At 42.7% G+C, this 26,397-nt stretch overlaps 2 protein-coding genes across 2 annotated transcripts in view; one reads left to right on the top strand and one right to left on the bottom strand.

The window, feature by feature from the left end:
• Positions 1-11,352: 11,352 nt before the first annotated feature.
• On the bottom strand, positions 11,353-24,613 carry ALKBH1 (alkB homolog 1, histone H2A dioxygenase). The gene is made up of 6 exons (XM_066321981.1): positions 24,444-24,613; positions 21,584-21,692; positions 17,255-17,417; positions 13,708-13,798; positions 12,412-12,605; positions 11,353-11,891 (listed from the first exon to the last, which is right to left on the bottom strand). Exons 1-6 carry the CDS (start codon positions 24,567-24,569, stop codon positions 11,471-11,473), a joined length of 1,104 nt encoding a protein of 367 aa, XP_066178078.1. The 5' UTR covers positions 24,570-24,613; the 3' UTR covers positions 11,353-11,470.
• Positions 24,591-26,397, top strand: part of SLIRP (SRA stem-loop interacting RNA binding protein) — a 3,952-nt gene continuing 2,145 nt past the window's right edge. The window contains exons 1-2 of the mRNA XM_066321982.1: positions 24,591-24,727; positions 24,861-24,919. Coding sequence (XP_066178079.1) covers positions 24,634-24,727; positions 24,861-24,919 — 153 coding nt within the window. The 5' untranslated portion in view covers positions 24,591-24,633. The remainder of the gene's footprint in view (positions 24,728-24,860; positions 24,920-26,397) is intronic.

The following is a 26,397-nucleotide window of genomic DNA, read 5'->3' as shown; positions in this document are numbered from 1 at the left end:
TATAAATTCATAGGAAATTCATAAATGTTCATGGGGAAAATCACATCTCCAGTGCAGATGCTGCAGGCCTGCGTGGTTGCTGTATCGGGCATGGCCATAAGAGGGAAGTGTGTGCTCAGGCATTAGGTGCTTTCTCTCTTTCTCTGATGCTTTCTCTGTGTTGGCTGCGGGCTCTGCAAGCAGCATGGATCTGCTTAGGTCCCACCTCCTCCCCAGGCTGAAAGCAGGGCCAGTGCCTTCGGAGGCACCTGAGCTCAGCCACAGCCGAGTGTACAGGTAGTGATGATGGGGATGGGCTGAGAGGGGAGCGAGGGTGGCGTAGTGGGAAGGTGAATTGTCACTTCCTGGAGATAGGGCAGGATAAGATGTGCAGCCCTGAGAAGGCCTGAGAGAACTGGAGATGTCTTGTCCGGAGATGATGGGCAGTCAGGTGGGGAAATGTCATTTCAGTTTTCTCCTCACACATATAGAGATGTCTGGTTCTATTAGCTGGACCACACTCAGGGCATTCAGGCTCGAGGATCGTGGCAATTGAGGTGCTTTTAGGAAGAGTAGAGGAGAAAGAGAGCTGAAATCAGCAAGCTTGAAAGATTTACAAAGAGGAATGAAGGTCCAAAAGGATATGGGCAGGCAACCCTGCTAGCACTCTAAGGAGACGTTTTGCCTGAAGCACTTCTAATAGCATTTGTAGGCCACACGAATGGAGCACACAAGGTGTGTAGGAATAACAAGTGGGTCTTGGTTGTCAGCAGCCCTGTCAGTGACTGTTACCCTCAGTCACAGTCCATCCCTGACTGCATGCCTTTGCTACGTGCTTGCTAAAACTCACCACTGCACAAGGTACAAAAGGACACTTACACCATGTAATATGGGAACTTGAGGCTTCACCAATCCTGCTGATTCCCACGGACCCTGTTGTATGTATGGCTGAGGAGTTTCTGCTTGTCTCCTGGAGATCCTGCAGGGACCTACAGGGTGCTTTGAGGAACAGTACTAAGATCGATTTGCTGTAGTTATTTGACAAGAAATGTGAGCAGCAGGGTCCAGTCAGGAGCACCAAATGACTGGATCACCAGCTTCCCATAAGTTGAATCTGCAGAGAGACGTTCAGGCTCAGGCTTCTCCTCACAGATTCTGCTTCTCTGGGACCTTTTTTATTCCTTGCTCATGCCACAGCACGAAAACAAAATGCTTCTAAGAATTAACTGTACAAGAGCTGTGTGCTGGCAAGGCTGGGGGAGACGAGGTGGGTGCAGCTTTTGGTGCCTGGCTGAGCATGGGCTGATCTTGTGCTCCCAGACCATCCTATGCCTGTGCGGTAGAGGGACCTGTAGTTGCTGGAGCAGGGACTGGATGGTTATCTAGTGGCTCAGGTGATAGGAGGGGGAGAAAGCTGAAGGAGTGTGAATTGCTCAGCACATTCATGTTGTGCATTACCTACAGGCAGAGTGTTGCCCAGCAGGGGATGTGTTGTGTGGCTGTGGGCCGCAGGCAGGGGGTTGCTATGCTGGGAATGGCTACAAATAACCACACCAGGTCACCTGGCAGTTAAAGGAGGTGAAGATTTACCATGGCAACTGCACTCCTCTCCCTGGCAGATGCCAGGCTTCCAGGCAGTAATATTTGTGCATTGCTCTAAAACCCCCAAACTCTCTCTCCCTGTTTTCAGAAAGGGTGAGGACCATGCTGCCCTGTCTCCAGACTGGGAGAATAGCAAACACTGGGATGTAGAGTGGTTTCTGCACACTCCATCTTTCAGTAGAAGGGGCCACTGTCTGGATACCTCCTGCACTGGTCACTAGTGCAGTGCATAGGAAAAAGAGTTTGCATAGGAAAAATGGTTGGCATTACTGCGACACAGTCTGGTTCTTGTGCCCACTGTGTGTCCTCAGGAGCAGGGAGGTCTGAGCCAGCTGCCAGCCCTTAGGCACAAACCCCGTGGGTGCAGAGAGCTGTGTTGGAGGACATTGCACCCGTGCTGCAAAAGGTGCTCCAGGGAGCACCACAGTGAACAGCTCCAATCCTGATGCCACCAGGAGCTTGGAGCTCACCAGCAACAGGTACTGCAAGATTCCTAGGACAGGCAAAAGAAAAATGTGCACCAGAGCATAAAGCCTTTTTGCACCTAGTGTATTCCCGCTTGCTTTTAGTGCCCACATGGAACATGTTCTCTGTTCTTAGTAGGATCAAATCATGTCCTATCCTGTTTTCCAGGAAAAGAAAGTACGGCTGCTTCTTTCAGGTACCACAAGTGCTAAGGTGTGTTCCTCAAAGATTTCTATATCTCATCTTCAGAGACCATACTCCTTTCAGCTTCAGAAGCCTTATTTCTTACATCAGTTCTCCAGTTCTGTGTGGTCTGTAAGGCTATTAGAAGTCATATTTCTCTTGTGTTCTCAGAGGTTTGGGGAGATGGTTATTTTATGGTCTGTGGAAAGAAGAGACCAAGTAGATGGTCACACTGGTCCTGTAGGTTGAAGTACCACAGGAAACCAGGGCGGTGCTGCAGACCAGCAGGTAGGTCATCATGTCATTTCTGCTGCACTGGTATTTTGCAGACATGCAGAACACAGCTCAAGGCAAAGGTCCAGAGCTTCTCCTCACTGATGTGCCCATTGCAGCATCCTCCCTTGAGTACTCATCTTTTCCCCTGTAAGGGTTTTTGTTTAAATCACAGAAAAGCATTCTAGACACTGACAAACAGGTATTGTCATCTTGCAGAGGGCTGGCAAAAGAACAAATAACTGCACTTCAGTGGATGTTCAGCAATCTTTCCACACAGCACAGACTTGCTAATTTGCATGGTCATGAGGTCTCATTGGAAAGATATTTTTAAATGAAAAAGCAAGGAAATGATGCAAAATAGATTTGAGCATATTCCAGGAGATAGCTAAATTTTTCATAGTGAAACCCAATAATAGATCAGTCTGTGTGCTATGAACTTCTCACCACAAAAATATATCACAGGAGGCTTTTGCTATCTATTCTGGGCTGAGCACTGACCTTGGCTATTAGATCTCAATTAAGCATGTATGTGACTAATGTTTCTTTCTCTTACACTTTTCTTTTGCAGAAAATAATATTAATGGAAAGTATTTGCACAGTCACTCTCCAGATGGGACCCACGGTTTCTCAGTAGGTTTCATGCCATGTGAAAAAAAGCATTTCTAATGTGAAATTCAGGGAAAGGAAGTATTAAACATCTGTGGAGGCAAAGATTGCAGCCTTCAGCACTGAGCTCCTCTGCTGTTCCAGAATGGTGTGCAGTGATGCTTGCAGCTGCTGGCAGGGTTGAGTAGGCCACAGGGACAGAAAGAGCATATCATATCTTCACTTCTTTATGCTTGCTCACCTGGCATCCTTCTTTCCTTTAATTTCTTCCTTATCATTTTGATCTAGGAGCAGGGAAGAAGTGCTAGTGAATTTGACAGTGGTAGTAATAAGACTGTGCAAGACTTGCTTTGGTGCTTAAGACTCCTATGCAAGCCAGGGCCTGTCTGCAGACTTGTTCCACTTTGAGCTCAGGTAAATGCTGAACCATCAGAACAGCATGCCAAACTCAGATCTCTCCTGGACCATAATTACAGTGTTGGGCCAGGAAGGGCTTGGAGGCAATCATATCCCTACACTCTTATTTGACAGGTCAGATCTGCAGACTAGAGAACTGGTGAGCCTCGCCTTTCTGCCTGGAAAGATCATGGAGCAGATACACCTAGAAGATATACTAAGGTACATGCTATGCCAGAAGCAAAAGAGATGCCAATTTTTCAGCAGACTTGGATTTGATGGAGCAATGTCATTGTGAAGAATAGAAGATGGTTCTCCTACAAGGTTGCTTTAAAAGGGCCTGAGGTGTGTTTTCAGCTATGTGAACTGAAAAGAGGCTTATTTCAGCAGGGTTTGGAATGGCTGCAGATTATTTGCACTAGTGTGGCTAAAAATGATCCGTCATAGATACCTGACAATCAGCAATTCTCCCAAGTCAGGTTTCATCATAGCAATGAGAACAAGCTGACAAACTCAAACCAGTCATCACAAGATTGGTGCAGTTCTCTGACAGCCTTTCCAGGTGCTGGTTACATTTGACAAAAGGTCAGGCTAACATCTGACTCTAATCTTACAGGAATGTTGTCTGAAAAGCCAAGCGGGAGAAGGCCAGTGAAAATGAAAATGTGCTGACTGGAGTGGCAGAAAGCTGTACCTAAGCTTGGCCTCAGCCACTGGGACCAGATAAGATGATGCCAAATCAATTCTCTCTGTTGTAGAAAAGATGGGACATGCAACTCAACACCTGGTAGTGAGGGTGTGTTAGATTTTGGTGCTTGTCTCATTCAGAGTATGTTTTTTTTCCATTTCTCTGCATGCCCAGGCCATGGTGAGCAGTGATACTTTGTCTTTGGAAAAAAACAATTTCCAAACTCTTTTTGTTACCATTGCTGCTAAAAATGTCTTGATGTTCCACTAATGTTTACTTTATTTCAGCTCCATTCCATGACTCCTAATTCTCATAGTCTCAAAATTCATCTAAGAAGTTATCCTATCATGAACCAGTGAGTCTTTCCAAAATTTAAATTCTGTCTGGAAACAAAGCTAACTCCAAAGCTTTAGCATCAACCAACACCTCTGCCTGGACTGATTGCTTTCAGCAGGAACAGTGCTTTGAAAGATGAGTCTCCTTTCCAGGCTGTGTGCTCTCTTTTGGCTACTCCATCATTTCCAAATCAATAGCTGTCTCTGATTGCACCCCCTTCCCTCCAGATCCTGCTCTTTGCTACCTCATTTTGGTTTTAATTTGCCACAGCAAAATTGCAGTCATTTTTCCCCACCCTAATTAAGAAACCTATCCATTAAAGAGAAAGAAAACAAAAACAAGACCTTCTTATCTAAGCCTTTAGTGCAGAACAGAGGAGGAATGATTGGTGAGATGATCACCTCTAGAAAGCCAAGGCCTTTATTGATTCTTCTGGCCTTCCTCAGTAAATACAGAATGAGCATTTTAAATTCACCTACAAGGAAGATAAAAGTTAATATAAAATACTGACTTCTCAACATCAGAGGAGAAAGAGACTCTGTGTCTTCTAGGCTGAATCACTTTTTATTCTCTATACATAGTTCAACAAAAATATTTGGAGAGTCTTTCACTGTGCCTCATAGATTAATAAAATCATTTAGGTTGGAAAATACCTCTAAGATGATCAAGTCCAAACATAAAACTATAACTTAGATCTAAATCTTGGCTGTAGTGGACAGCCAAGTCCACCACTAAACCATGTCTCTAAGCAAGACTTCTACCCATAAGTGGTGGTAAATGCCATCTCACGTTACCTCTATTTCAGTTTCCCCACATTTTGTTATAAACTGGCCTTGCTTCTGAACTTCCAGGGGCTAATGGTCCCGACTTTTGGAAGAGCTTTGAGATGAAACAGATTAGAAAACTGTTTCATGTGGCAGGTGGCAGCTCTGAGTTCTTGAATTAAGGAAATAAGCATTGAGTGATGGTGGAGGGCACAACCCCAGTGCTGAGATGTATGTAGATGGAAAAAAAGGGTCAGGCTACACAGAGAAGCTCAGGGGAGAGTCCACTATACATGGGGATTTTGTGGAAGAGGATATTCAACAGCCCCACAGGAAAAGGTCAGAGTCTGAGTAATCTCTACCAGTTTGGGAAAAAACCAAGACAGGACATGGCTCCACAAGGTTAAAGCTTTCACTTCCTCATCCAGAGGAATAAACACCTCTATTCTGAAAAGAAGGAAAGCTACTATAGGCTTTTCCAGACTTTATCCTCTGTCTCCTTCACCCCTGATCCAGTGGAAGTCATACTTTCCATGATGCCTATCTGAATACAAGCCCTAGCTTTGAATAAAAATCAGGTCTGACTCCCTGCTGTACTCCAGAGACTTATTTACCACCATGGAGAGATAAGCATTTAGCTGATTAAGTTCAGTCTCTGTGCATAGTCAGCTTCTTCTAAGGGGGGCTGATATAATTGCAGGAACCAGATGGGGATTGTGTCTGCTGGACTAAAACTGCTCTGATATTCCAGATTGTTTCTCTCCTCTCTGGGATGTCAAGAGGAGAATCCTTCAGGGCAGGACCTGCTGCAGAAGTCCAGATCAGCTTGTATAAGAGCATGAAAATATCCTCTGGAGACTGGTTTCCTAAAGGAAGAAAGCATATGTTCTTATGGGTTGTGCATGTGTTAAACTTCGTGGGTCCTCATGTTCCTGAGCAGTAACGTTGAAATCTGTTGGTCTATTTTAATTAGATTTGATAAATTTCACAGCAAATGAAGTTCCTGCAGGTAGTAGGTAGTCAGTTAGAGGAGAGGGACCCTATAAATATCCTGGTTCAGGAAAATGGTGCACTGTGCATGTATTAAACTCTGGGGACATCACATATGAAAAAATTACATGTAATTAATCATCTCGATGAAAAGCTTCAGTGAGAACTCAACAGAGTTCAGGAATAGAAATTCATAGGGGACCATGGCTCATTCATTCTGCACCTCACAAAACCACTACTTCTATTTCATTATGATGTAGATGGGAGGAAAAAATATTTAATTTAGAAAACACTGTAAAAAAGTGGATCTAGTGCACCTAGCAGGTTTAGGAACTAGGATTCAGAAGTCAATTTGTTGTTGGCTTCCTGATTGTAACAGAAACCAGCCCCTGAAATCAGGCAAGGTTCCAAACAGGGCTAAAGTGAAGAAAAGTGGGAGAGCCAGGGCAAATTATCTACGGGGAAATGTTGTGGTTCCTGGGGTCCTTCCTTGTGGCTCGGAGTAGACTAAGGGGAGATGGTCTAACTGTAAACTTCAGTGATTTGTAGGAGAGTTACCAAGAGAGTGAAAGCAAACCCCTGGTAGTAAAAGATGGTAAGAAAAAGGCAGAGAGAATGGACAGAGGTTGTACCCTGGGAAACTCAGACAAGTGAAATTTCTTTATAAGGTGAGTATGACAGCACTGGGCACAAGTTACTGAAAGAAATGGTAGAGTCTCCATCATGGAAGATTTCTAAGTTTCATGCAGACAACAGCACTAATTACTAGTGGGAGGTTGGACTAGACACCTCCAGAGGTCCCTTCAACCACCATTTCTGTAGTCCTTCTGTCCAGATGAGGATGCAAGAAAACAACCTGAACGAGTGAAGCTGTCACCTACAGGTGGCAACTTTTATCTCACCTCAACTTTACCAGAAGACATGTGAACATATTCTAAGTCATTGTTCAACTCCTTGTATAGAAGAATGGTTTTATTAAGGTATTTGTAATTATTATTTGGTGAGTAAAAATGATGAAACTTATTTTTACTGTGCTAAACTTGTGTCACACACATCTTGTGCCTCTTTGTACCATATCTATAGCACTATGCTATAGACTGTTTTCAACCAGCTTGGGTCATTAGGATTTATGGAGGCATCAGCAGACCATGGATGACTGTCACTGGTTTTCTCCAAGTCTCTTCTTGCATAAAGATTATTAACAACAAAAAAAGCCTTTTATATATGGGTCTTTTGAGGCTTCTATCAACGTATTTTTCTGGATCATTAATGTCTGCAGGCCATGTACTTCTGTTAACTTTTTGAGGTAATGTGTTCAGACTCAGGCAAGTTTTACGATTTCATCAGAATAAAGTATGCTTAGAGCACACTGAATTATTGCTCAATTAATTTTGCATCCTAATTAAGTAGAAGACAATCTTATCACTGACAAGTCTCCTTTCTGTGTTAAATCTACCCTGCTTCAGGTGTGATGCAGAGAATAACTTGTATGAATAGAACAAGACAGATCTGAGCTGCACTACATAAGACACTGGCCAGCTTCACCCCAGCTGTGGCAGTGTGATGTTGCTGCTGTCTCGGCAGTCCCCACCCAGCTTCCTTCCCCAGCCACTTGCTTCTCTCTGCCTACTGACACTGCAGAGCACATAGGAAAATGGAGGAACTTAGGTGCACCTTGCTACAATCTGTAGAAATATCTGCTGTGAAACAGTGAGAAAAAATGTCAACAAGCTCTCAAAGAAAGGAAAAATACCTAAGATCAGAATTATTTCAGCAGCAGGCAGAGCTTTAGGGACTACCTGGCCCATAAGTTACTGCCTGGCAGCATGGAGAGGCCATGCAGTAAATCTGTCTTGGGCACTAGCAAGCAGTCCAGTTATAACCCTTGACTGTTCTAGCACAGTTTTCTCAAGAGGACTGAAAATTTTTAGTTTGTGCAGGCAGCTTCCTCTTCTGCTTCCAGTATTCATCCAACTGCACTTTCTCATTTAACTGGAGATTTATTTTCCCTTTATTCTTGATTTAAAAAAAAAAAGTAGTAATTGTTGGACACCTAGCTTTATCTATAGATCACATAATGAACAGTGCACATGTGGTAAACAATGTGCTTCAGTTCCAGGTGGCTTTGAAAGAAACACATGCTTATCTTCCTGTAATCAACTCATTACATAAATTTCATTGCAAAATTGGTCCAGATGTCCTCTTCTTTTCCTCCTTTCCCTCAGAAGAATTACAAACTACAGAGATTATCTCAGCATGCACCTATATGAACACAAGCAATTATTTGTGGTACCTACAGAAACAAAAATTTGATCAGTGCTATGAAAAAATCCTTTTATGTCATCACAAACCCAAGCAAATGCAGTGCAAATGTCAGACTCTGAAAGCTGTGTGGAGTAGGTCAACATTTCCTGAATGTATTACTGTATGCAGCTCTATTCACTGCCTTCTTCCCAGGACTTACTGCCTCTTTGAAATTATATTCTGGAAGCACAGTTTGTAGAGCCTGCAGAAGTCCTGTGGTTTGCTCACTTGTACTCTGCTCTGCTCTGGTCACAGAACCAATGATCTTGCCAGGCTGGCAGTTCAGAAAATTCTCTCATCTTACTGTTGCTTCTCTTGGTACATGGATGCTTTGTTTTTCTGGGTCATTTCCCATATGTCCATTTCTGGGTCATGGACATTTCCTTTTCTAGGTGTCTGGTACAGAATTAGATCAAGGCTGTCTTACAATGGCATTATGTAAAAAGCTTGACTGCAAGTAATGCAGCAAATTCTCAACTCTGTCACATCTAAACATAAGGCTTCAATGGACTGGATACTTCTCATGACCAACTGCCATCAGTAGTTTGCAGCATTTACTACAATTTTTAACTGCAGAGGGTAAACAGTATTGTTTCTTGTCTTTGAATCACAAGAAGAACTGAATCATGGAATAAACGATTGCTTGTCATATATTCATAGGGAACAAAAGACAGGAAAACCATGGACTTACCAATTCAGCCTATGACATCAAGAAACCAGCTCCTGTTCACCCCCTTCTAGTTCCATGACTCTGTCTTGTCTCATCATCAGAGATGAGCGAGTTGGACAATCTTTGCTTCCTTCTCCAGAGTGAAGAACAGTCAGTCTGCCTTCTCAGTAAGGAAAGCAGATATTCCTCTCCATCCTTCTCCATCTTCAGGTGCCACTAAGGGAGCTTTGCTGCTTTCTGAGCTTGACTCAGCCAACTTTCCTTTCTGATCATGTTGTAATTGTGGGCCTGAGAGATTTTAGCCTGCCTAGCAGCTGCTAATATTTTCCCAAGGAAAAGTTTCTCGAGAAAGCTTTTTTCTCAAAACAATCTTGGTAAACAACTATCCTTTCTCAAAACAATTTTTGTCCAGCTGGTGTTTTCTGTTTGTCTAGTTTAACCAATGGCATTAGAGAGGTGTTGCTCCTATTCACCAATCATGTTAAGGTGTATTGGAACACCTTATAAAAGGTACTAAGAATTTAAACAATAGAGCCTTCTTTTTCTATACTTCTTGCCTTCTGAAATATTGGGAGTCTTTTGTGTCCTACAGCGACATTGTAACCTGTCTGCATAACACATTCACTCTCCTAGAGTTCAGCTGTAAATAAATATACCAGGCCCAGGACATACATCTAGCATAGAATGAGACATTGAAACTCATATCTAATTATTTTAAACTCTTATCTAATTATTTTAAGTTACTGGAACTCTTCCCACTATTGTGTAAGGAATTAATTGCATGCAAACACACATTGACCTCCATGAAATAAGCAGACCAGACACATTACCCCTGAGGAAAAGCTGCCACATGTGTTAAATTGGACTTTGATACTGCAGGCAACACCCCTCTGAAACTGCCTAAAAGCAAAGCAGCCCTGCAGACAGATGCAGGGCTCCTCCACAGGAGCTGGCAGATTGCAGAGGCAGTAGATCCAAAAGAAGCCTGGAGGGAACTGCACAAGAGATACAGCAGCATTAACAATACACTGAAACAACTAACAGGAAGAAAAGAAAGGAAGAAAATAGCCAGCCCCAAACTGATAGAGATCTTTAATTTAAAAACCAAGTAAGTTTATTCATTGGGAAAGTGCAACAAAATACCCCGGGGATAGCACATTCCACTCCAACAATTAAAATTGCATTAAAAAGTAGATAGGAAGGTCTGAATCTTTAAAAAACTAGCACAAAAGCTAGTGCTTTTCTTTGTTTCAATATATTTATCTTTGGGTGACAAAGATAGTCACTGATTAATTTTTTAGGTACTTAATTTACAGCTTCATTGCTTTTATTTGCAAGTCATCCTGTTCCTTACAGATGCTACCTTGGGACTGGAGAACCATAACACACAGGCACTTAGGAGATGGCAGTTTTGAAAGAATGGCAATGTTGGGCTCAGTCACATATTTCCTGCTGGGAGAAGATCGAGTTGGGAGCTACTAGATAATCTAAGTAGATACTGCTCCCAACTGTTTCTCTCTAAAATCTGAGATAAGATGTTCAGTACCATTCATAAAAGCAGATTCTGCTGCAGCTGAGAGAATGCAAGCAGGCAAAAGGAGAGCACAGGACTACAGCAAGCTTACAGCAAGTTGCATGAGAGAGCTGCCAGTTTCTGACCACTGAACCCATTTTTGCTGTAGAAGTAATTATCTTGAAAATACTGCAGGTTGGTCTTATACCCATACCAACCTATTCTCATTCATACTTGTTACTTTGCTTCAGCTGAGCTTTGCAAGCCCAACCGGATTCTCTATCACATAGCAATTATGTATCTTTTGCTAACACTCTCTGCCCAGTGATTTCAAAATACTTCATTGGCATCACTCCTGAAGCTTAAACCAAGCCTCACCAAAAGCTTAAACCATTTAAGCTTAACCAAGCTTAAAATTCTGTGACATACAGGTATTTTAAAGAAAACAGAGTACAGTAAACATTTGCAACAAAATGCCAATAGAGTTAATCTCCTGAGTTCCAGTCCTGAACTTATCCCTTCTTTTCCTTTTAAATTATTTTTCTTCTCCCACCTATTTATTACAGCAAGAAGGACTACATTTATTGTGCACAAATTTATTAACAGCAATACAGACAAGTAACTTTCAGTATTACACCAGTCCCTAATTCCAAATGGAGAACTTCCTGTCTGGTCCATGTCGGTATGATCTCCTGGTCTCAGCTGACTGTGTTTGGTTTATGTCTTTTGGCTTTGCTGTTCTCATGATAAGTGTTGTCAGAGGGTGCTTGGCCCTTTCCATTTGTCCCAGACTCCTCTGGAAATTTCTGCCCCTCAGCCAGCACCTGTCGAATAGTCATGTTGATGCGGGAGGACTGCAGGTACTTGGCACACACCTGCCAATCCTCATCAGAGCTGTGCTCAATGACTGAGCCAAGGGGAAGGTCTGAAGAAAGAGGCTGGTGGAGGCACGAGGGCAGAGGCGTCCCCTCGGGGTTGGGGAGGACCCGGGGGACAGCGTGGTACAGCAGGCGGCTGAAGCCCGACATCACCATGATATCTCCGCTGTGCATGAACATCGCTGTCGGGGCCTCCTCCCGCTTCAGGCCCCCAAGCAAAAATATCGAGGATTGCCCAAAACTAGAGATGGTGTAAGGAGGGAGAGAGAAAACAAAATCAGGTAGAGAATAATTTTCTGTACAGTAAGAAAATATCAGTAGTTACATTCCTTTATAAAAAACACCCCAAGCAATCACAAAAATCAGAGGGACTCCTAAGAACAACTTTTAGGTGGGAACATGGCAAACAGACCAAGAGATCTGGTTCAACACAGACAGTGAGAGCAATTGCCCTGTCCAGGTTTGAAGCTCTGTGACATACTTCTTTAGTACCTAACTGACATTCTGCTGCTTTAGAAAAGAACTGTACCCTTTGCAAAAGAACTCTTCACTCCAGGGACTACGTCCATGGTATTCAAGCAGTCCTTAAAGAAAAACCTGTCCCTGACCTACAGCCTTTTGCTATTCACAAATCTTCTGAGAGTGAAGATGATGTACCCAATTAGTAAACAACATCATAGTGCCCTCCTATAATCATATGCAACCCTAGAAAAAAGCCACTGATCTTTCCATAACACTCAAGTGTGCTTTCCTTGACTCACCTGAACGATAACAGGGGGCGAGAATGGTCTAGTTCAGACTCATCCACATGAATTCCCAGTGAAGAGTCAAAATGATAGTAGTTCAAGATCCCTGCTTGGGCTTGGAAACCCCGAAACCCACAGGCTGCAGCCACTTGTTCTGATAGGAATGCAAGGTCTGAGGGGAAAGGAGTGTGGTGATTTGCTGAGTACTTCTGGAAGGAGGAGAGGGGGGAGAAAAAAAAAAAAGAAAGCCACACCCAACACATCAGAGCAGCAAATCCACTTGGAAACAAACACTGAAAAAGAACTCAAAAGCCTGGCTGATAGTCATGGAGAAGGACATCACCTTTATCTAGAAAATTACTACAACACAGGCAGAACCACAGCAAATTTACCTCCTATCATTACATTTGTGGCCTAGACTGAGACTGCTGGAGATTCAATTAATTGTGAAGTTAATAATTATATCTAGATGCTAAACTTGAAATCAGTAAGATGAGTAGCAACATTCTGAGGATCTTCTCAGTCACAGGCTGAAGCTGCCAATGAACAGACAGTTGCACCTCATTAATGAACTCCAAAATAAGCATCTTTATTCCTTGCATCAATAACAAGCAGGGACCAATTGCAAACCTACTTTTTCTCTCCCCCATAAGTCATACTGAGATTACTGGAAAATAATAACCAAACTTTTATTAAGGCCACCCAATAACAGGTTGATCTGGTGAATAAAAGGCTGCAAGCAGATTTGGTTATCTGCAATATACAGACAAGATGCATATTAACTCTGCCAGTGTTTATCAGCCTCCATCTATCTCCATCTCAGGAAAAAAAGTTTGTTTTGATTAGGATTCTCAAAACAGCTGTTAATTGGTAAGAATGCACTACAGTGGTCCAGACTAATTTCAGTTCAAAATCACATGAGCAGCAGTCTCTTCTTGCTCCTGCTCACCCCACCAAAGAAGAGTAGTTTCCCAGAAGTCACACTCAGCTTAAGTAGTTAGCAGTGCTTTTGTAATCTTCCCTTTTGGTAGGTAAAAATGCTGCTTACCCTGAAACAGTCGCAGGTTCAGAGCTGAGTGTATGCTATCACATTAACTTTCAAAGGAAAGAATGCAGCAATGAACTTCTGCTCTTAAATCCTTCACAGTAAACCAGTGCAGATTAAAATGTTCTTAAAAGAACAGTTTGTTAGTGCCTTTCCTCAAGACTGTCTTGTAGGATCATAAACATTTTATTCAATGATGACCTTCTGTGTTTGCCATTCTGAGTGCTTATGGCTAATTAAAATGGAGAGGAATTTAATCTCAATACCTTAGTATCCCAGTTATAATGGTAACCAAGGGTCACCCAGCGCAGCTTCTCCAGTAGGCTCCTGGGCTCACATTTACTGGAACCTTTCCTTCTACAAAGACAAAATATAAAGAAATAGCAATAGTGTTAATTTCTGAGGGGTCTTCTCAGTAATGAGATTCACCCATCCATTTCACAGCCTATTAAAACCAGTCAATGCTATTAAGACTGATCAATGCTAAACTTTTATTTTCAGTGCCAGTACTTTCTTCCTCCAAAGACCTTGAAAACTTAGTTCATGGAATGTGTGCAAGCCATGAGGCCTACTGCCAACTTTTGCCAGTTTGAAAGCTTCTATTTTCAACATGGTACCTAAGAGATTATCATCTGGAAACACAATAAGCAGTGCGGATTAAGAAATCAGAATTAAACATGTCCTGTTTGAGCACCCAAAAGTGAAAGACCAGAATCTGAAGATCTGAAAGCTGCAATTGCAAGGGAAAAATATTCTAGGCACTTAATGGAAAATTACAAGAAAGGAAAATGAGTTGCCTGACAGTGAAGCATAGCATGCTGCCTAGTATTTCAAAGGATAGTTAGTTCTACTACTTGGTACTTTGATAAAATGTCCTTAGGACAGACTGACTCACAGTAAAAAGCAAGACTTCTCCAGCTATAACCACACATCAAGAAATCTAGACTGCAGGTGTCCCCTTATCCAGATTGCTGTGCAGGACAAAGGACTGTTCTTCTCGCGTGACAACCATGAAGTAAAGGGACTGAGTGGTCTGAAGCCACACACCCATTTACCATTCTTACTTGAAGGTGGTGAAAGCAAGAAGAGGCCTCAAGGAGAGGCTTCTAGTACAAACTATGGAAAAGCCTTGAAAAGTTACAGAGTATAAGTTACTAAATTAGATAGGAATAAGTTAATGACAAATACAAAAAGGAAGATACACATCTATCTTCTAGTCTTCTCATTCCAGCAATTTCAGCATACTTTACTCAAGCCAAGTCACGTGCTATGGTAAAAAAAAGAAAAGGACAGAAAAGGGAAATATACTCAGAAGATAAACAGTCATGCCAGACGGCTGGCCCTCATTTATAGTCTCATTAGTTCAGCATGACATGCTCTCTTTCACAAAAAAAGATAGATATTTGTGCTGCCATGGTCAAGTCTCAGCTAAACATCTGCATTTAATTGTGTTTCTACCTGGATACGCAGCTTGTTCCTTGCCCTTCAACTATGCCATACTGATAGCTCCTAAGATAAACCAGGAACAGGTTTATAAAAGGCCAGTTTCTTTACCTTTATTTCTTTTCTTACCTCACTGATTACTGAAAATAGTCTTTCCAATTTCCATCTGTCATAGGGTAACAGCAACTGCAATTACCATAAACACCAACACAATAACTGTCAAATACATGCTGCTTGGAACAATTTGTGTAGCCCACAAGCTGGTAACACAGCATTTAGAAAAGGGAGAGCCCACAGTTTGTTCTTGTACATCTTTCAACTGACAATGCTCATAATGAAACAATTTTAGCATGTACCTTTCCAAAGTGCCCTTCTGTTGCTACAGTGCTAGACAACAGTGAGAGCCCAAATTGCGTGTGGGAAGTCCTTATTCCCAAAACTTGGTTATTTTGATTTCATATGTGATTGCCAAGAAGAGGAAAGTATGTGTGAGTGTTGTGTATCTGGAAACAATGAGGTCCCACAAGAAAGCACAGAAAAGGTTTGGTACAACTATGTTAGAAAAAGACTTAACAACACTGGAGCTTTGGTCTGAAGATTCTTTATTTCTTAGTAATGATTTCATCTATAAAACCCCTCCAGTCTTTTCCTTATACACAAATATGGACATATCTATATATCCATATATCAATATCTCGCTTGTGGGAATGCTCTATTCCCTTTTGTGCTTTTAATTGTCCCCAACCCCAGAGAAAATACTCAGGCTCACTTTGTGAGGAAAGCATAGTATATATGTCTAGGAACTGTATAGATTCACCCTACCTTGTGACTCCTGCAACCTGAAAGGAGCAGATCAGCCACGACTCAAGCACATGCATACGTTATCCTGATGGCTTTAAATACCAATAAAGTTGTGACCCATCTTGGAAGTCGACCTCATTTTAGTTAAGCACAGTTTCTCACCTCCCTGAAAGACTTTCACTCCAGGTAGAAGAGAGACTGGCTAGTTTCATCTCTTACCCCTAGGTGTAAGCACAAACACAGCAGTATTTGAAGACTCAGGTAAGTACTTCACACAACTGCCAGGTTGCTGCTAGCCATCACTCTTCCAAACACTGTTTTCAACTGCACTGGATTCAGCTGCAAATTAACCTCTGTTCTGATCATTTTCTGCACACAGAAGGTCCTGCTGAGAGAGGCCTGTCAAACTGGAGCAGTACCCCACTTTTTTCAGCCATTGGGCACAATGCACAGCCCTTTCACAGAACAATTTTTCACTCTTGATGGAACACAAAAATGGTGCCTGCGTTTCTGTAACTAATTCTGACTGAGCCTGGAAGAAACAAGTGAGAGTATAACTTCTCTCCTAGGTGCAAGCAGTTAGAAGTCCCCATTGCTTTTGCCATTCTATATCTTGTAGATGTCATGAGTTTTTTTGGAGAAAAATCTCAGCATGTCAACCTCACTAAGAGGCTGAGGTGGAAGATGAGCATTGTAGGGAACTCTGGTTGCATCATCACACAAAATGAGCAGTGAAATCAGTAAGGTAACAATAAATATCCAAATAGCTAAAAGATTATGTACTGTAAACACTCTGTCTTATATGTATTTTTACACTGCCTTTATTAAAGTTCAACCTTTAAAAGACTTTTCATATTTTTTAAATCTCTACTTGACTTCAAAACTGGAACAAATTCTCCAATAAATTCCAAATCAGGTAGGGAAAAGGCATCTACATCAGCCACAGAATTCTGAACCTGAAGGAATCTTTCAGATTAAACAGGATTGCATTAAAATGGTACATTTACTACATTTAATTCAGTGTCATGCTGAATTAAGAAGAACCACAAACAAAATCAAACCAAAAGAAATCCTTTACAAAATAAGAACATAGAAACTGGTAGATTTGAGGAATTCAAGAAAGTACAGCTAACAGTATTTCAGTTACAGTGTACTGGGTCTGTGAGCTGACTGGAAAGAAGTGCTACCATTATTGGGGAGTTTTGGAAAGGATCCATTTTGCCTCAGGAAAACTGAGGCCTAGAGGGACTTCATGGTTCCACTCGTAGCTGAGCTGAGCAAGCTTCAAGCACCACATCAGCCAGGGTCACTATTTAACATTTCACCAATGGCTTTAGAACAATATACTACCAGAAAATCCCATTGAAAATGAAAGCAGAGCATTAACAAGGATGCACATGAAGCCATGAAATATCCATCTTTGACTTGGCATGCCTGACACCATCTGTATTCTGCCAGCACATACACAATCTCCTTCAGCTTCCCTTCCCTGCTCAATTTTCTTAGACCTTCTCAAAGGTGAGATCTGGCTCCATTTGTTTTGGCCACGAAAGGTGACAGTGGACTTACCTCAGCTGCTCCTTGCTCTGTCCCCACAGGTCAGTGGTCTTCTCAGGAGCCATGTGCAGGTCCAGGTTGCAGACATTGGGTTTCTCAGGGTATAGCTTGAGACACTGCTTCACCCAGTGACGCTGGCAGCCCGGGAGGAAAGGGTTTGCTATGAAAATAAACCCTGACCACAAAGGAAAAGGAGAGGATAGAGACAAAGTAGGATTAGGCTTTTCCCTGTTGTTTGTTTGTTTTTTTTTTTTTTCCCCCCTGAATCTAGAGCAAAGGACAGGAGTCAGAGGTAATGAAAAAAAAAACCCCATAGACATACAACCATTGACTGTGCATATAAGTTAAAACTTACTGGTTTTTTTTTTCAGAAGAAATAAATGGTGGCACAAGGCTGAAGGCAGAGAGGGCAGCCAACACTGGTCCAAAAATATCACAATAAAGGACATATCTATATAAGGCATACTGATTACAGGAGATAAAGGAGTAAGAACATGGAAATCCAATTGCTTTGGAGTAAATTTTATTTTTTAAATTATTCAGCATGACTTTTCTCTTAAGCCCAGTAAAGTTAAAGTAATTCTGGCCTAGTTTTCCTATGCTTCAAACTAACTTTATCCCTGTTTCTGAACTTATACTGTCTTCCTATTGCTAGGAAGTCCCTGGGCTGAGCAAGTGTCTGGCAATGTGAAGTGTCCTCCAGGTAAGTCTGGTTGAATCCATATTTGCATTTTGATATGGTAACACTCAGAAAGGGGCATGAAAGTCAAATTATATCCCAAATTGCTTGTTGTTGACTGTGAACACTTTGCAGGCATTGTTAATTAACAAAACAAAATAAACATGCAGCCATTCTGCACATTCATTTAGCCAGGCACCTCAGGCAGAGTTCAAGCAGCAGCCCATATGAAAGATGCTCTTAATCTGTACTGTACCTACTCTGAGAATCAAGGCACTCTCTCAAACACTGCCAATTCAGTAACCAACACAAAATCCACATGTAAAGAGAGATAATGGTTTAAGAGGAACAAAGGAAAAGGAGGTTTTAAGGTTTTGGCCTACTGTGTGTTTTTTAACTTCTCATTCATATCAAGTTAACAGAGACAAAAGTAGATGAAAAAAGAAGCAGCAAAGCTAGGAGTCTCAGTAGGATACAAACTTGTCTTGTGGCCTTATGAAAGTGGTAATAAAACACAAAAAGAGCTACCTGCCAGCTACATTACAGACTCAAGATTAAGTAACTGGTTGGAAAAAAAGCCTTCAGTGTGTTAACAACATATGGTCATTCACTTCACTTCGTTCCCTGCACTTTCAGACTATGGCAACCTTCTGATTGGTTTGGCTACAAGAAGTTTCTTTGCCAGACTCATCACATTTACTTTCTGTTGGCATCTGCATAGAACAGAATAATAATACTGCCCTTTCTGTCTACAGCTTTTGATGGGGGGCAGTTGAAGCACTTCACTACATTCATGAAATTACACTCTATTATGTAGGTATTATCCCCAGGTATCAATGAAGGCATTGAAACCTGGAGAGTTAGTTACAAACAGAGATGAGAACAAGAATACAGATTTTATGGCTTTTACATAAAAAGCTTAGAACCTGTTCATGTCTCTCCAAACTTTGATCTAGGTTTCTCTTAAGAAACTTGATTGGTCTAGATTTACAAAAGCAGTAACAACTAAAAAGTGGGTTACTACTATGCTTATTGTGTCAAGAAAGGCAGAAACTGAATTTCTAACAGTTGCAGAGTTTTACTATAGAATTCTATGCAAACATAGAACAAAGACTAATAGTGCTAGAAATCAGTGACTTGCACACACAGGAGGGAGAAGAGTAAGAAATAAGAAATATAGTTCTGTAGCAATCTTTCTGAACTGACTGAAGAACACCACAGACAAACTTTGAAGACAACATAACTGAACCTCTTGGCCTTGAATTATTCTTTGTGAATCTGCATACTAAAGGAAACTGCCCTGAGGAAGCAGATGCCATTCTTTTACTGCAGCACTATCTTGCTATGTACTACAAATTAATTTGCACCTCATGAAAGGAGTCTCCAACCTCAGTCAGAGGAAGGATAAGACAGGCAGATATCTAACAAAAAGACACCCTCTCATAAAAAAAAGTGTCAGTTACAAAGACACAAAGGCAGCATCACACGCCTCTCAGAGAACTCAGACCACAACAGAAATTCACCCGGACTCCTTAGTCTTCTATTTCATTGCTTACTGTGGGGACAAAACCAAATTACTTCCTTTCCATTTGCTCCAAGAAAAACTAAAGAAATTCTTACTTCACTTAGAAGGCTATTGGGACAGCTGGTTACAGATCTCCTACTGTTTTAGGATGTCTAGATACAGGTAGCTGAAAAATGATAAATTATTATTCTCTTCAAGTTCATACATGACTTGATTCTAAACAGGACAGACAATTTGTCAATGTATTTGCATTTCATTTTAGTAAAAGGTTTCCTTTGCCAAAGCAGAAGAGAAATGCATTCAAGTGGAACACCTGTGATTCCCCACACCCCCTATGTAATTACTGGGAAAGATGTTTAGACAGACAGTAAATGACAAGCAGACCAACTGAGGGCAGCTACAATATGACAGGTAAGTGGAACAAAACATTTATAGAGGCAAGAGAAGGCAGAAGCCTTTCTCCTGAAGTTATTAAACATCCCAGATGGGTAGCATGGCTGCCTCAGTTTCAGAAACTAGGATGGCTTCAAAGCAACCAAAACTCCGCCTCAGAAACTGACTGAGGTCTCAATGAACCAAAAGAAACATGAGAAAAAAATATAATTAATCAAACTAAAAATCCTGAAATAAGGAGGATCTGGGGAACTACAAACTCACTAGCCTTACCAAAACCCCTGATAAAATAATGAAGCAAATTTTCATGACAACCACTTCCAGACACATGGTGGTTGGGAACAGACAGCATGGAAGGCAAATTTTGTCTAACCAGCCTTACTGCCTGCTACAGTGAGACATCCAGACAAGGAGAAAATAGGGGATGATATTTACCTCGGTTTAAGAAAAGTATTCCACTTGGTCTTCTACAGCACCATTGGAGCCAAAGTATGAGCCTTAAGTTTTTTGGGCAAATTGAAAGAGTAAGTAAAAGGTGGTTGGATCACCAGGCTTAAAGAATCATGATTTGATGATTCAAAGTCTAACCAGCAGCTGTTATGAGCTGCATTCTTCGATCCTGGGCCAAGACTGATAACTGCATCTACATCAACAACAGGGATGATGAGATGTTCATCCTCTTATCACTTACAGATTACACTAAACTGGGGCAGCAGTGGATATGCTGGAGGCTACTGCTGCCCCTGAAAAGGACTTGGACAAATGAAGAACGGGCTAAAGAGAACCTCAGAAGTCCAACAGTGGTAACTCTGCATCTGGGGCAAAATAACTCCATGCAACTGTATGGCCCAAATGTCAAGATCAGCTCCAAACCAAGGCCAAGGTGCCTTGAAGACAAACTTGTGAGCAGCAGCCAGGGCTAGTGACACATCCTGGTGAGCACCACCTACAAGCATGAGAGAGGAGAGGAGCCAGATTCTTCTCAGATGTGCACAGCAAGGTTATGAGAGACAACAGTCACAAGTAAAGGCAAGACGAATTTTTATTAGATACAAGGTTTAGGAAAAAAACATGGCCAAACACTGGTCCAGGTGTTCAGAGAGGGTGTGTAATCTCTATCCTTGGAGATTTCCAGAATTTACCCATACAAAGCTCTCAGCATCCTGATCTAACTTGTAGCTTCATCCTGTGTAGCAGGGTGCTGGCCTAGACCTCTGGAGGTGCCTTCCAAGCTAATGTGACTATACCAGGTACACTGCAAGCCTAAACCACGTTTCCATTTCTGAAATAACCTGCCTAATGAAATTACTCTGCATATTGAATAAAATCCAAAAGGTTCTTACTCACTTACTGTACTCTGTGCCCTACACTGACAAGTAGATGCCACACTTTGACTGTGAAACTACTGTATTTCAGCCATGTACTCCATGTGCATGATATATACTGAGGAAAAACAGATTCTACAGAAATGAAGTCTCTGCCAAAGGCAACAGGAATGCATTCTCATGAGCTGTGGTCTGATTGATCTCACTGTGAAACAACTGGCTCTTCTCACCTTCATAAATATTGCTGTATCCCACCTTTAGCTGATTTGTTCGCCCTCCTGCACTTAAGACAACATTAAATTACACTTAAGCAAACCAAAACAGCTTTTTCAGGCAGGACAAGAAAGATAATATCGAAACTTCATGAATTCAAAGCAACGAGACTGCGTTTAATTTTTCTTGAATTCAAAGGTACCTACCTGGATAGCCACTGAGGCCATAGGCTTTCCACTGGCTAACTGGCTGTAATCCTGCTCTGTAGGCATCTTGATCACTGACTGAAGAAATACTGAGCTGTGATCTGAACACCTGGCAAAAAGAAAACAGACTTGGTTTAAAAAAGAGTGAGAAACACAAAACTCATCCAAAAAAGGCATATAAAGAGTGCTACCACGCTTGAAGGTAACTCTTGTGAAAATGCCAAGTGTACTATAGAACTGCTGTCTAAACAGCTGTGAGCAGGACAGGGCAAACAGAGCCACTACACATTCAACATAAAAATCAAAATGTACTCACATCACCTAGGGATGAGATGTCCCCCACTCATAAAAAACCCCAAACAATATATAATACCAATGATAAAAAATTCATCATGATTTGTCCATTTCCACAGCCTGCACAGTACAGCCTCATCATGATAAAAACATTCTGGTAATTATCAACCTCCATTAGAGAGCAATACACTCATAATGCTTTATACTTTCTAAGAACATTCCAAATACAAGTTGTTCATGATCCTACAGGGTAAATGACTATTCTCATCTCTAATTTACAGAAGGATAAGCAGCAAAGTAGCCAAAGCTGTAGGATATGAAGAACTACAGAAACTCTGTCAATTCTGAATGCCATCCTACCAATTCTGTTCCAAACAACAGGATCAACAGCTCAAGGCTTGGCAAGATGTATTTACTTGACATACTCTCATAAGTTGCAATAACATCTGTATTTAAGCTACTATTTGCTGAAAAAAATCCCACCAAACGCATTCTACTGTGTTCCCACTCCCTTTTTTCCTTAAGACAGGGAACTGTCTTCACGAGGGCAAGGTAGAGGCAGGTTGGTTTTGTTCTGACCTAGTTCCCCAGTCCAGCTCTCCATACAGAAGCAGGAAATTACAGGCTCATATAAGGAAAGAGACAGGCAGGCACAGTAGGAATAAACAGGTAAGAATAAAACTACAGGCAAGAATAAAATTGCAGTAGGAATAAAACTGCAAGACTTTGTCTATGACAACTTAAAATGAATATCAAATTAAGGCCTTTGCACACAGCCTTGGGAGTGGTGCATGTGTAAATCAGTCTCTTTGCAGCTGACAGCTCTGGTTAACATTTTCTGAGCAACAGGACTATATTACACACATAGAATTTCTAAGAAATTCTGAACTACTGCTGCACAGCACCTTCTGGCAATAGAGTCAGTTTTACCCGTTTTTCAGCTCTTTGTCAAAAGCAGCTCTGTGGGTGCCAGCCTTGAGCTTACTTCACAGTCCTGTCCACAGAGTGTCCCCTGGAAAGCTCATCCTCTGACCAAAACTCTGCCACCTCACTGCCTGCTCAAAGTGCTCCCACACCAGCTACTGCCTGGGCTTCTGGAGAACAAAAAGATGTTTCTGTGCTGAAGAATTACATGTGCTGAATCAGTTAAATAAGTCTGGTAACAGGGCAGATGGGGAATGTCACACTTCACTGAAGAGCTCAAATGCTTGAAGCAGTTTCCTGAGAAAAAAGAAGCAATATTATCTGGGCCAATCTGTCTGGCCTGTAGCTCTTAAAGAGAAAAGCCAGATGTTTTTAACCTGGGGGAAAGAGGAATAAAAGATGTTTTCACTAGTAAGCTGTCACCTGTTCTTAGACGGTAACAGACACAAAAAGAACTGTATTGAGAGAAGACAGATCCTTGTGATGTTTTCAAATACTTTGAATTTCCCAGAAGACCCATAATGCTGTAATCCTTTACCAAATACAGGATTCCTGCCAGCTCAAGAAAGGCTGAGATGTTAACAACTTCCTTGATTAATTCTAATTCCTCTAACAATTTCATGATAACCAAGTTTTGTGTTCCATTAGCAACAGCAAAATTATAGTCCAAAAAGATAGAAAAATAAATAGCTTAATAGGACACTAAAAATACCAACTAAGCACTAAACTATGAAAACTTCGGCAAAGTTTCATTTTAATTATATCCCTAACTCCTTTTTTAGCTCACAAGTAGAAAATCCTTGTTCAACACTTTAGCAGACATGTGTCATCCTTTTGTGGGGGGACAAACCAGAAGACAAGTTTTAAGGATCACTGAAGATGAAGATGGTCACTTCACTGATCTTCATCACCGAAGACACGGTAAACTACTGTGATGGCTACTACTTTCAGTTGTGCTGATGAGTGTATTCGGAACCCACTGAACTCGTCCTGACGACTAAGCCAAGCATTTATTATACAGGAGAGAGAAAAGAGAAGAAACTTTACTGGAGGGAGGCAGCACAGCAAGGGGAAGCTGATTTCAGCTCACCCAGGTACTTCAGGGCTAAGACAAGGGCCAACAGGCTCAGGAAACTGTCAGTTCCGAGAGCGAAACTTGGGGGGTTTTATGTCCATACTTTCCGCTGCTTAAGTATCACGTGGCTCTATTAGCGGCTTTAAAGATTGCAGTGTAGCGAGCTAATTAAACATTAGGAAAACAAATATAAGCAGAAGTAGTAAATCTGTGTCTAGGCATCGCCAGGGGCGGCTGCACGGCACCCCGTGTCCTCGGGCAGCGTCCCACCGCCCAGGGGCAGCGAGCGAGCCCGGCTCGGGCCCTTCCCGCTGCCCCCCTCGGGTCACACCCTCACTTTTAAAACACCACAGGGACCCCTAAGAGGCTCAGCGGTGGAGTGCAGCGTCCTCTAGCCAGAAACAGGCCGGCAGCAGAGATTCGGCGTTGGGCACGAAAGGAAACAGCAGGTGGAGAGAACGAACTGCGGCGACACCGCCACAGCCCCGCACTGAGACACCGCGCAGAGGGCGGGACGCGCTCCGAGCCGCTGGCCGCGGGGCACGGGCACAAGCGCCCCAGCATTACCTGGCCGCCCGGCGCGGAGAAGTCCACCACGCCGCGCAGGTCAGACACGTCGCGCTGTCGGTAGAAGCGAAAAAGCCGGCGGAAGGCATCCTCCCCGCCCTCACGGGTCAGGGCCCCCGCCGCCATTTTGGGCCGGCCGGGGCGGGGCCGCCCCTCCCTCTGTCCGCCCCGCCCTCACCGCAGTCCCGACATGGCGGCCGCCAGCGTGGTGCGGGCGGCCGGGCGCCGCTCCCGGCGCCTCTTCGACATCTTCGTGGCTGAGGTTCCCTGGACGGTGTCGAGCAGTGAGTGTGCGCCCCGCTGCCATCCCTCACCGCTGCCGGCGCTGGCGGGGCTGGGCGGCCCCGCCGCGTGTGGCGGCACAGGCCGGGCGGGGGTCGGGCCGGGGCCTGGGTAACTGGCTGCGTTTTCCCACAGAGGAGCTGAAGGAGTACTTCTCCCAGTTCGGGTCGGTGCAGAGGTGCCAGCTGCCCTTCGTGAGTACCCACGCGTCCTCCGGGCCGCAGTTCGTGTCTTCTCGGCGAAGCGGGGAAGAGCCGCCGGCTGCGGCTGAGGCCTTGTCCCGAAGCAGTTTCCCCGCTTCCTCGGAGCTGCAGTCTGCGCGCCTTCTCTTGAACTCTAGGGAGGTTTTCAGTGCCCTCTACCCTTAGCGCCTTCCAGGAGCGCCACCGCTGGTCTGCGAGCGCTCGGCCTTACTGGAGCTTAGTGGTTTCCATTGGCTTTCAAAGAGCTTTACAAAGTGCATCCTTCACATCCTGTTGATGCTGCCATTTCTGAATAATTAATCTAAAATTTTTGAGCTTCTCTGTCATCGTGTTACCATTCTTCTGACAGAGAATAGAGTTGTTGTGTGCTTAGTCTGAGCGGCCAAAATCTGAAGGTGTGGGTATGAACCTGCCGTCTTTTCCTGCTGTGGATTCAGACCCCATCCAGACTCTGGGGCTAACACAAAACCCATAACCTCTGCACGGTGCTGCCGATACCTCTGTCGTTTAGGCTGTTTATCTTCTGAGTGTATAGGTCGAGGATCATAGTATCTAGTGCACTTTTTTAGAGTTTTTAGAGATGAACTGTCAAAAAATGCTCCTTTGCAGGTAAACTGCAGGCCACTGCTGAAAGTGTAAAGGTTCTGTCTGTGTTTCTCCACGTGAAGTAATCCTGTTAAATTAAGCTCAGTGTGTAGTGAGCTGATGGGTTTACTCTCTCTTGAGGATTAGTTTGGAAATGGATAAAGTTTGAAATAGGCTGGTTGTTTTGAACTCTTTAAACTAGGTGCCTGCCTGTCAATTTTTTTCCTCAAGCCCAGGTCCCACTGCATTGTTTTGTTACAAAGTTTCTGGTAGCTTAACACAAACCCGCCTCCATCACTGATTCAAGTGATGCATGTGTGTACGTTTAGATTCAGTGATTACTTGAAGACTGTCATTAATGCCTAAAACGCAGAAGTACAAAAACTACCAGTGTAGGACAGCCTAATTCAGACATCACTGTGATACTAAAACCAGGCAGTACCTTGTAGGTGGTTTGGAAATGTTGCCAGTTATGCCCGATGACGAGAGCGGCTGAGCTGTTGTGGGCTCTGAGTGGGATCACGGTAGGGGTAGAAGGCACTTGGATACACCTGGCTTTTCCTCATTATCACCTCTTTATTGACACTTGTCTTTTCTGACTGGCAAATTATTTCTAAAAATAGCTTTTTTCTTTTTAGTGCAGTTAGTGCTTTTCATTCTGAATTGCATTGTGGTTGTGTAGTCTCTTAAGAAGCTGTGTTATCTTGCTGAATGTACTGTGGCCATTTAAATGTCAGTTCTGTTGTGACTGGCTTATTAATATTGAAATAGTGCAGTTTGAAACGACTGTCTATACATTATTCCAGGCTTCAGCTATATCTTAGGATTGTGTTTGTTTGTTATTACTGCTAGATTCAAATTGAAAGGCATCTAGAACAGCCTTG

Source organism: Sylvia atricapilla, chromosome 6, assembly GCF_009819655.1.
Source record: "Sylvia atricapilla isolate bSylAtr1 chromosome 6, bSylAtr1.pri, whole genome shotgun sequence".
Taxonomy (NCBI): domain Eukaryota; kingdom Metazoa; phylum Chordata; class Aves; order Passeriformes; family Sylviidae; genus Sylvia; species Sylvia atricapilla.
This window is presented reverse-complemented; position numbering and strand designations above follow the sequence as displayed.

Bases quoted from the DNA above. Each gene is read 5' to 3' on its own strand.
- ALKBH1 (XM_066321981.1), bottom strand. From the start codon at position 24,569: ATGGCGGCGGGGGCCCTGACCCGTGAGGGCGGGGAGGATGCCTTCCGC. The intron at 17,418-21,583 runs GTAGGTACCTTT...CTTTGTGGTCAG, and splicing joins TGGCCTCAGTGGCTATCCAG to GGTTTATTTTCATAGCAAAC. The intron at 13,799-17,254 runs GTAAGTCCACTG...TTGTCTTTGTAG, and splicing joins CAGAGCAAGGAGCAGCTGAG to AAGGAAAGGTTCCAGTAAAT.